This window comes from Helianthus annuus, chromosome 2, assembly GCF_002127325.2.
Source record: "Helianthus annuus cultivar XRQ/B chromosome 2, HanXRQr2.0-SUNRISE, whole genome shotgun sequence".
In the NCBI taxonomy this organism is placed as follows: domain Eukaryota; kingdom Viridiplantae; phylum Streptophyta; class Magnoliopsida; order Asterales; family Asteraceae; genus Helianthus; species Helianthus annuus.
In genome coordinates, this window is record NC_035434.2 from 139891624 (window position 1) to 139903702 (window position 12079).

Below are 12079 nucleotides of genomic sequence, written 5' to 3' on the forward strand. Positions count from 1 at the left end.
TGTTGAGTGGGCACGGCACCATGTTCAGCTTACTGTCTGACTTAAAACAAGATTGCCAGTTCCAATGATTAGGCACGAGGCGTGTTCAGCGGGCACGGCCCGTGCTGAGTTCTGCAGAAGCTGAAAAATTAAGAAAATCCTAAAAAAATAAAAAGAAAATAGAAAAAATGATTAGGCTGTTGATCCCTAACTTTCTTAAAATTTCTTTCTTCGGAGCCGTTTCTTTTCCCGTCCCCTACTTAAATAAGTAATGAGCTTTCTTTGATTATGAGACTAGGGAAAGTGAGACCATAGCCCTAAGCTCTTCTTTATCCTTGTGTCCCCGGCAGCGGCGCCAAAAACTTGATGCGTGTTAGTGTGTATATGTTTTAGGTATATATTTTAAGCCCTTTTTACACTTTTTAGCCAAGTTTTAAATTTATAAAACACGATATTTACTAACACTAAACACACATATGGGCAAGTGCACCCATCGTGGGCGTAGTATAGTGTTGGTAAGATACCGAGGTCGTCCAAGGACACAAGAGCTATTAGTACCGGTTTATCCTCAACGTCTAATCAAATCAAAATGTTAGAAAAAGGTTTTTAAACTAAGAAAATAAAACTAACTAAAATGCTGAAAAATAAAATAAAAGTAAAACAGATAGACAAGATGAATCACTTGGATCCGACTCGTGTGTAATGTAACCTTTGATTATTTTTGCACTTTTGCACTTGTTTAAGAGATTATCTTAGTTATTGTAGTAGGCCCCTCTTTTGAAGGCGACGTTACCCTCAACCCAGTAGTTTGAGTCAGCAAGGATACAATCCTAAAGGGTCGGATTATTGAAAGATAATTAATTAAGTTATTAATGCATAATGTGGTGGGCCCCTCTTTTGAAGGCAACGTTACCCTCGGCTAAGTAGTCTGAGTCAGCAGGGATACAGTCCTAAGTAGTCGGGTTAAAGTTTTAATAGTAGTTTAACTTATGAGGGGATCAAAGAGTTTGGACCCCCTCCATCCAATACCTTTGGGTATTGAAGGAGGTCCTACTAAATTTGAACCAGGTCCTTTGCGGGATCTATACACTGAACAATGGCAAGACTCTTACCAAACCGTTCCCTTAACCCCCGACCAGGTAGCCAACATACCTCCATATAGACCGTGGAGATATGAATGGTGAAATCTTTTATTTTATATAGACAGTAAAATAATGCCAAGACACCACGGACAAACGATAAGGAAGAATCACCTTCAACATAAGAAACTAGTAAATAAAGTCATTAATACAAAACCAATTAAAAAGTGCAAAAGATTAAAAATAAAAAGTATTACACTAAACACTTGTCTTCACCAAGTGATGTAAGAGACTTAGGCAAACATGGTCTTTGATTGTCAAGAACTCTTACGATCAATCTTGGATCCCGAGACGACTCACACACTCTATGATGGATGATGGTGTTGTGATGGTGGTGGGTGGTGGGTGAGAGAGGTGGTGTGTCAAGGGATGAGTTGCAAGAGCTCCAAACACTCCTATTTATAGGCTGAACAGAAGCTCGGGCACGGCCCCGTGTCCGCTGGGCACGGCCCCGTGTCCATCCGCGTCTCTCTCTTCATTAATTGCAATTCGCAATTTCATTAAATGCGTCTGCAGGAAGTTGACCACGCCCCCGTGTCCGCTGGGCACGGCCCCGTGGTGGGCAATAGAAGCTTCTATGAGTTTGTCTTATCTGCTGACACTTGGGCACGGCCCCATGCTCACTGAGCACGGGGCGTGTTTAGTCTTCTGTCTTCTTTGTTTTGCTTGGGAAGATGCTGTCGGGAGGTCGGGCATGCCACTTTTGTTCCTTTTCTTGTATTTATGTTAGATTTAGCTGTCTTTTTGCTTCTTTTGTTCATTTGAGCTCATTTAATCCTGAAAATACAAAAGGAAGACAAAAGCACACTTTTTCCAACATTAGTACTAAAAAATGTTAGTTTTATGCCACAATTGATGTAATTTATATGTTGCATTTTATGCACATCAATCACCCCAAAAATTTTTCAAAAATTTTCATTTTTTTTACTTGTCTAGGTTTAATTTGGGAATTTCAAGTTCTAAAAAGGGTTATTTTTTTACAAATTTACAACGGATAGCGTCGTGATAAAAAGAACCAACATATGAAAATTATGAAACGGCATGAGAAGTTTAGTTAAAATTTGATTATATATACTTGATCACATAAAAACCCATTCCCACAAAAAAAGTGAGTTTTGAGCCTTTATTGGGCATACAAATATATATCTTTAAACTAAATGCTTATTTTTCATTTCTTGTGTGAATAGCCGCTTGGTTCTTAAAACTCTAGAACTTGCCACGACGATACATTCCCGGTCCTTACCAACTTAAACCCGAGTAAGTAAATGATGGAGGCATTAGGACTAACCCTTTTTATTTCTACACCATTATTTTTCTTTTTTTACCACCTACCTAAAATCCCCCTAGTTAACCCCTTTGAGCCTAAACCTTTTCATTTCTTAACCCAAAAACAAACACCATTTTACCCACCAAAACCTTTTTATTTTAAACCCTTTTATTTTAGTAACAAAGCTCGGTTTTTCTTATGACTTGCTTATGAAAAAAAATGATGATGAAGCCAAAAGAAATAAACAAACAAGTTTATCAAAAAGAACTTTGTTTGAAGAAGTGCTTCATCAAAATAAAAAGTTACAAAATAATAACAAGTCTTACGAAAACCGACGCTTTTTACGCCTTTCGCCCTTTTACTAACCACTAACCCAACCACCCACCTTTAGCCCAAGCCTAACCCTTCACCAGAAAAGTCCTCTTGGTAGTTAAAAAGAGGAGAATTGATTGCTTGGCAAGCTTATGGTAGGAGTAAGTTCCATGCCGCTCTCGAGTGAATCACTAAAATACATCTTCGGGCGAGTGATGAGTGATCCCCCGTGAGGTATGTGAACTTGTATATAAATGGAATTTAAAAAAAAAAAAGGCATGTTATGCCCTAATAAGTAATTTATCTTATGTAATGTTTTAAATAAATCATGACGAATAGGATTGTAAATAAATAAAAATAAAACTTAATAAAGAATCTTGGAAATCCCGACACTCTATGACAAGCCCAAAAACCTTCTCTTCTACCCGTTCCATTTGGGAGTGTAAAGCCACATTATAAATAGTTTTGCTTGAGGACAAGCAAAGATTTAAGTGTGGGGGTATTTGATGTGTACAAAATGCAACATATAAATTAAATCAATTGTTGCATAAAACTAACCCTTTTTAGTACTAATGTTGGAAAAAGTGTGTTTTGTCTTCCTTTTGTATTTTCAGGATTAAATGAGCTCAAATGAACAAAAGAATCAAAAAGGCAGCTAAATCTAACATAAATACAAGAAAAGGAATAAACGTGGCATGCCCGACCCCCCCCCCCCCAGCAGCATCTTCCCAAGCAAAAACAAGAGAACAGAAGGCTGAACACGCCCCGTGCTCAGTGAGCACGGGGGCGTGCCCAAGTGTCTGTAGAAAAGACAAAGTTGTAGAAGCTTCTATCACCCACCACGGGGGCGTGCCCAGCGGACACGAGGCCGTGGTCAACTCTAAGATTCGTAGAATCTAGGGAAATCTTGATAGTACAGATATGCTTCTTTACACGGGGTCGTGCCCAGCGGACACGGGGGCGTGGTCAACTAATGCAGACAAACTGCAATTAATGAAGAAAGAGAAGGAGGATGGACATGGGGCCGTGCCCAATGGACACGGGGCCATGCCCGAGCTGCTGTTCAGGCTATAAATAGGGGTGCTTGGCTCATTTGCAAACCATCCCTTGGCACACCACCTCTCTCACACTTCACCCACCCACCACCACCATCACAACACCATCATCCACCACCATCATCCATCATCCATCAAAGAATGTGTGAGTCGTCTCGGGATCCAAGATTGATCGTAAGAGTTCTTGACAATCAAATGCCATATTTGCCTAAGTCTCTTACATCACTTGGTGAAGACAAGTGTTTAGTGTAATACTTTTTATTTTTAATCTTTTCGCACTTTTTATTTGGTTATGTATTAATGACTTTAATAACTAGTTTCTTATGTTGAAGGTGATTCTTCCATATCGTTTGTCCGTGGTGTCTTGGCATTATTTTACTGTCTATATAAAATAAAAGATTTTCACCATTCATATCTCCACGGTCTATATGGAGATATGTTGGCTACCTGGTCGGGGGTTAAGGGAACGGTTTGGTAAGAGTCTTGCCTTGTTCAGTGTATAAATCCTGCAAGGACCTGGGTCAAATTTAGTAGGACCTCCTTCAATACCCACCGGTATTGGATGGCGGGGGTCCAAACTCTTTGATCCCCTCATATGTAAGCTACTATTAAAACTTTAACCCGGCTACTTAGGACTGTATCCCTGCTGACTCAGACTACTTAGCCGAGGGTAACGTCACCTTCAAAAGAGGGGCCTACCACATTATGCATTAATAACTTAATTAATTATCTTTCAATAATCCGACCCTTTAGGATTGTATCCTTGCTGACTCAAACTACTGGGTTGAGGGTAACGTTACCTTCAAAAGAGGGGCCTACTACAATAACTAAGATAATCTCTTAAAAAGTACAAAAGTGCGGAAATAATCAAAGGTTACACTACACACGAGTCGGATCCAAGTGATTCATCTTGTCTATCTGTTTTTATTTTTATTTTATTTTTCAGCATTTTAGTTAGTTTTATTTTTCTAGTTTAAAAACCTTTTTCTAACTTTTGATTTGATTAGACGTTGAGGATAAACCGGTATTAAAAGCTCTTATGTCCTTGGACGACCTCGGTATCTTACCAACACTATACTACACTCACGATGGGTGCACTTGCCCATATGTGTGTTTAGTGTTAGTAAATATCGTGTTTTATAAATTTAAAACTTGGCTAAAATGTGTAAAAGGGCTTAAAATATACATCAAAAATATATTACACTTCACGCACATCAACTGCGAAAACCGCTTCTCAGGAACAGCAAACCGGCATTACCTTAAAGTTCTTCAAGCTTCAAATCCCTCATGTCCGGTTCACAACCACAGAGGGGACGCTAACAGTTTCTCCTTAGGGAAAAGGATAAGTATGATGCGCAACCGCACATCAGCAACCCTGACTCCTGATCCTTCAAGAGCTACATCAAAGAGAATCCCTCTTTTAAAGCGAGTCTTCTGCTGCAAACCGCAGACACTCATGAGTAGCTGCGGTGGAACGCAACTACGCGAACGGTAGCTACAGAAGAGCCACAACTAAGCCACCACGCGGTTGAGCAAAGCTATTTCCAGGAAAACTGTTTTCCAACTAAGCGTGAAGGAAAGTGGCTACAGAACGAATGCGGACGAGTTTCACCCAGATTCCCAAGTATCTAAGGTGATCTCCTTGAGCAACAAGCCAAGCAACAGTGGTAACAAGTCTGCTTATGACTTTGTTTACCCACATATGAGCTGCATAGAATAAACAATAGTGGGCACAACCATGCCTATGACCATGTTTATTTGACCATTATCCAGATTCACATTGTTCGACCAAACATGGTCAGCAATGCAAAGGAACGAGGTAACCGCAAAGGGACGTGCGGTTACTTAAGAGCTAAACTGGAAGTGCATGAACACCCCACAAAAATAGGGATCATCATTGCATGTCCAGTTGATAAACATAAAGCGAGAGCGAGGCACTTACAACATTGCATCCGCTACCGCAGAGGTTACAACTAGAGTTGCGGCCACTGACATCTTCAGTCACGGTCTCAAAGGTTGGTTCGACACACTAACAGGTGGCAACCAACCCTGATGACATCTGAAAAAGGTAGATCATACTACCGGATCAAAATCATTGGCTGAGAATTCCGCATCAGACGGAATTTGCTCACCGGTACGGAAGAGACGTCACACGACTCTACCGGATCCCCAGTTTGATTTACTTGAAGCAGGAGCCATCAGCATGGCCTAGAATCTTCTCCAAACTCCAAACTACCTTCTAGACACCATAGTCCAGTACTCCTCCCATATGCAACTTGCATGAGGAAGCAACACTAAACTGGGGGGACTTGAAGGGGTATGGTCCCAGATCTCGCACCAGCATGGCCGCGAGTGACCATTACCCTTATCAAAAAACCCCCACCAGCAAGAACTTATCTGTGTCCATGCGGGCACGCGTGAACACAACAGTCGAATCCAATCGGTCAAGCAATAGGAAGAAGACTTACCTTGTGTATGAAAATGGGTGTACGCATAGCGATGCGGCCTAGCACCGCATCCTATGAACATTTTCGTCACAACAAGGGATCTGGACGACAGCAACAGTCACCACAAGTGGCGATGCGGCCTGGCACCGCATCCCGCAGTCTTCACCAGAGTAAGAACGCGGAAACAACAGCAGTTACCGCAGGCAGCGATGCGGCGCGGCACCGCATCCTGCCCACGTGGCAAGTGGGCCTGGCACCACAGAGCAAGTGGCACCAATGACAGTCGCCTGTCAGCCCATACATAAGCAACATATTGACACCGCAGTAGGACGTGGCTTCACCTCCGCAGCCCACAAGCCTGACACACCTGCGTAAGGGCGGCGCGTCGTCAGTCTGTCCACTCAACCACCCTCCTTCACTCCTCGGCTACAAATACCCATCCCAAACTAGGTTTGAGGTATCTCTTCACAACTTTCTCACTACTACTACTATCACACACTTTGTTTCACAAGCAAATTACTGATTCTCACGCCAGAGAGTGGTAACAAGGAGCACCCCCACCCCTTCCTCCTTGTTACGAGTCACGGTGTGTTTTCCTTGTGCAGGAGACAGCCCAGCTGACGGTCCAACCACCGATCCTCGGAAAGAAGGGATTAACCATACTTGACGAGACCAGTGAATTAACATCTCTTGGTTAACCACTGTTTCATCAATATTCCAGCCAAATGTAAAAGATCACATACACCATTAATTAATGACTAGTAGGAATGTCCGCGCATTGTGGCGGGTGCGCGTCTGTTTTGTCGCCTCATTGTTGGGTTTGTGGTGTGTGTATGGCGTTTGTGGGTTATTCGTTATAGTGACGTGTCTAGTAAGTAGAAAGAAACAACCTAGTAGTAGGGCGTAACTCATATATTCAGGTTATTAACTTGACAATCATCTTCTATTTTCCACCCGCATGATACCGTGGGTAAAACGTACGTTGTAAAAATAATTTATAACTTTCACTCTACAGTTATATATTTGAGTCGAGTGAAAGTAATATCATGTTTACCCACATGCTTTACTAATGAATTGTTGTACATGTGTTGTTGAAGTGCATATTAAAAATGTCATCTAAAGGAACATGATCACTCGTGCCTTTGTCTTTCCATGGATATAACAACTCTTTACCTTTAAACACAAGCAACACAGGGTTATAATTTATATAAGTATAATGTAAATAAATATATACATGGTTTTAAATCAAACCTGTTGCAAGGCACTTGTTCTATTATCTGGTGTCATTTCAATCATGTAGTTCTCTGTTGGTTTACATCAATCGAGTTGAAAAATGACATATAAGTTGGTTCCAAGAGACATAAAGGAAAGATGGTATTACACCAGCGAGGTTGAAAAAAGTTGATCCAATGCCCCAGTACAAACCCAAAAGATTAGACGCACGAAATGAAATCAAAGCGTTAATGGCATGCAATAAGATGATAATTTAGAGGATTAAAGACACATGAAGATCAAAACACCTTTCTTTTAGGATCAACATTTAGGCTATCCATAGGAAATGGTAAGTGTCACCATAAACGAATAATATCATACTAATTGCTTGGACCATAGAAATACTTTCTTCCTTCCCAGTTGCAATAAAAATCTTCAAAATCCTCTCGGTCAGTTACCCATCCTTGAGGGTTCTCTGGCAAAAGAAGATGGATAAACTGAAAGCCAGATAAACAATAATAATCACCAGGACAACGTATACCAACACACATCTAATAATACTATTAAATACTACATGGTTTTTGACAAGGTATGACCCGGATTGGATAAACCGACCCAGTCATCACCTATTATTTTATTAATTATAGACATTTATTCTAGAATGTTCTATTCTGCATGGATAAGTCACGTAACTAAATCTCCACTCTTTTGGGGAAGATTATACAAATCCCTAACTTATCGGAGCCCATCCTAAGTTAGGAAAAATCCTAATGGTAAACTATAAATAGAGGTAAACATCTAAGGTATGCATCATCTTGCTCTCGTCTTACTCTCTCTACATTCATACTTTCTTTCTCCCAAAACCGAGACTTATTCTCACGCCAGAGGGTGGTTACAGGAATAACCCCATTCCTGTAACGAGTCCTAACGGTGTTCTGTTTCGTAGCTAGCAGTTCGGATCGCCAAGAGTTGAAGTCTTAGCCGGATATTACCGTGAAGGTTAGTGTTTCTTCATTGGCGCCATCCGTGGGACCTTTTCGGCAACAATTAGACTGAACCCCATGGCAAGCGATCAGAACGTAGCAGTTACCCCAAGCCAAGCGATGGTAGATAATAATCCGATGTTAGGAACGGGCCCTATTACCACCGTGCCGGCCTCGCCGGCTGTAACCAGGTCGCTCAGTTCGAAGCAGAAGGACCACCACCAGGTTTTACAGGCACCACCGCCGTTTCTTCTGGGACCACGGCGGTAGATTTGTTTTCCTATACTTCTATGCAGTTCCAGTCAGTCGAACCAAGTGCAACAGGCGTTAACGTGTTCACCCCAGTAGCAACCACTAGTGCATAGATAACACGTCTTAACTCTATGCCAGTTATTACATCGGCAAGCCCAAGCACTGTTATACCGCAGGTGAGTTACATACGCCATGCCACCCTTGTATTCCGCAGCGTTAACAGCGGCACTGTCTACGCCGCCTCACCAACTAGTGGTCATGCCAGCGTGAATTATGAATGCTCCAGTCACGCCGGGAAATCAGACATATTTCTCCGAGTACTATTACGCACTCCCATACAGATATTTACCCCCATACAGCAATTCGATGTACGCTCCCTAGGGAGCAACACCAGGCCATGCTCTGCAGTCGCCATACGCGGCTTACATGCCGCCTTGGTGGACTTTTCTAATGTCACAACCGGTTTACAGTCAAACCCCGCTGACAGCGGAACCAGCTTATGACAGAGGAAACGCGTCTAGACCCTGATTTTCTCCAGGCGGAGGCCCCAACACCATGCTAAACCTCACTTCGACTCAACTCCCTGTCACTCAGGGTACCAGCCAAAGCGGAGTCATCCCTCCAGTACAACCCATTAATGTGGAAGAAGAAGAACTCACCAGACCTTACAAACCAGTGGATGAAGCTTTCAAATCCAAATTCACCAGAAGAATAGCGGAAGCTCCTATCAAGGAAAAGCCCAAGATGCCTCAAACTGTAGGCAAGTACGATGGTCTAGGCGACCCTGACGACCATCTAAATCTATTCAAAAGCGTAGGGGAAGTAGCCTGTTGGCCTATGCCCCTCTGGTGTAAAATGTTTGTACAAACCCTGGTAGGCGCGGCTCGAGTCTGGTGGGACAGCCTACCCATTGGGGAGATTGACAGTTTCGAAGATCTAGAGTCCAAGTTCATCTTGCAATTCAGCCAGCAGCGCAGGCACACTAAAGACCGAAACGAGCTCCTCCACATCCGCCGGCGAGACAATGAAACAGTGGAAAATTTCATCGTTAGGATCAATAAAGAAAGCCTAGCAATCCCGGGTGTCACAAATGATCTAGCGTGTGGAGCTTTCCTACAAGGAGTAAATGATGACGAGCTATTAAGAACACTTCACAGAAGAGATGGGGTGCCTCCCACCATCGACGAAATCTTGAGGATAGCTAAGGTATACGTGATACAAGAAAAGGCAGTAGCCGCCAGTCACACGGCCAATAGAAAAAAGGAGGCTCAGAAAAACCATGAGGATAGGGAGCAGCGGGTTTCTAAAAGTAAAGGCAGAGGAGACCGATATCAAAGAAGTGATAGAACGGACTCGTGGTATGATAGGTCCCGAAATACCTACTCAAGGAATGAATCCTCTAAGCCGCGTTCCGATTACCCTAACCTGAGCAAAATGCCAGCGGAAATCCTAGCCTCTGAGAACCTCAAGTTTAATCCTCCAAAACCACTAAAAGACAATCCCAACAAAGATACCACCAAATACTGTGAATACCACAAAGGAAGCGGCCATGATAGTAAAGATTGTTTTCAGTTGAAGAAGCAGATTGAATACTTCGTAAAAGCGGGTAAACTGGCACACCTAGTACGAGACATCAAACAGGGCCCACCGCCCGTTAAAAAAGAAAACGACAAGGCGGCGGGTAAAAGGCCGTGGGAGTTAAACATGGTATACGCGGATAAAGGAAAAGGAGCCAAACGGAGTTTCTCCATGCTCGAACCCTGGATGCTAGCCACCATGACAATAGAACCCCGCGTGGAAGATTTGCACCTCACTACTGACGCCTTAATCATATCGGTTGCGGTAGGTGATTATCACATGAGGAGGATCCTGGTAGATACCGGGAGTTCAGAGGATATCATCTACGAGCATTGCTTCAACAGAATGCAACCAGAAGATAGAAGGATGCTTGAGTCAGTACACGCCCCTATTAAAGGCTTCACGGGGGGAAAAGGTTGATCCCGTCGGCCAAATTACCTTCCCAGTCACTTTTGAACAAGCCCCCCGGGAAAGAACCATACTCCTTACATTCCTTGTGGTACACGCTGAGTCTTACCACAATGTAATTATCGGAAGGTTCACCCTGGGAAAATTGGACGCTATCGTATCTACAGCGCGAGGGTTCATGAAATTTCCCACCCCGCGAGGTATTGCTACCATATTTCGAGATAAGGTGGGGGAGGTATTGGACACCAAAAGATGCCGACAGAGGCCTACCGGCGCCATCGGTCTGGAAAGATGGGTATTAAGCACACGCCATTCAGATCAGACAGTAACAATAGGGGATAGTCTCTCCCCAGAGGTCAAAAATAACCTAAAATAGCTGCTGAGAAGAAATGCCGACATTTTCGCTTTCGAGCATTCTGATATGACCAGGATACCCCGGGAGAGGGCAGAGCACAGGCTAGCGACGCTCCCGGGCATTAAACCCATTGCACAAGGCAAACGGAGTATGGCTCCAGATCGAAAAGCAGCGGTAGGTAAAGAAGTACGAAAACTGGTTGAAGCTGGAATACTCAGAGAAACAAAGTACCACACGTGGGTATCAAACCCAGTGATGGTCAACAAGCCAGACGGCACGTGGCGGATGTGCATAGACTTCAAAGATTTGAATAAAGCATGCCCCAAAGATGCTTACCCACTGCCGGAGATGGATTTCAAAGTTGACTCCCTGGTCCCGTATAGGTACAAGTGCTTCATAGACACCTATAAGGGTTACCATCAAATCAAAATGTTCAAAGACGATGAAGAGAAAACGGTGTTTCATACTGATGTGGGTATCTTTTGCTATACCAAGATGCCTTTTGGCCTGCGAAACGCCGGAGCTACTTATCAGCGGCTCATGGACAAAGCTTTTGAGAAACAGATCGGCAGGAACTTAGAAGTATATGTCGACGATTTAGTAATCAAGAGCAGGGAAGAAAAACAATTGCTGGTAGATATCGAAGAAACTTTCCAAACGCTCAGGGAGTATAACATCAAGCTCAACCCCAAGAAGTGTTCATTTGGGCTCGAGGAAGGTAAGTTCTTGGGGGTAGTAGTTACCCGGGACGGTTTTAAAGCCAACCCGGAAAAGGTAGCTGCCATAACGCGGATGCCCTCCCCCAGAACTCTGAAAGAAGCGCAAGCATTAAACGGGCGTCTGGTGGCCATAAATAGGTTCTTGGCAAGGCACGCCGAAAGGTCTTTGCCATTCATAAAAACACTGAAGGACTGCCTTAACAAGAAGAACTTCAAATGGACCAGTGAAGCGGAAGAAGCCCTGCAAGATATGAAGCGCTTCATCGAGAAAATACCCATGTTAACTGCGCCATACCCAGAAGAATTACTCAAAATGTACCTGGCAGCAGCACATAACGCGGTAAGCGCGGTACTCATGGAAGAAAGAGATGGG

General features: G+C 43.2%; 1 protein-coding gene across 1 annotated transcript; it reads left to right on the forward strand.

Annotated features, from left to right (window-relative positions):
• Window positions 1-9201: 9201 nt before the first annotated feature.
• On the forward strand, window positions 9202-10644 carry LOC110932967. The gene has a single exon (XM_022176215.1). It carries the CDS (start codon window positions 9202-9204, stop codon window positions 10642-10644), a length of 1443 nt encoding a protein of 480 aa, XP_022031907.1.
• Window positions 10645-12079: the final 1435 nt, after the last annotated feature.

Coding starts and splice junctions, on each gene's coding strand:
- LOC110932967 (XM_022176215.1), top strand. CDS start 9,202: ATGCTAAACCTCACTTCGACTCAACTCCCTGTCACTCAGGGTACCAGC.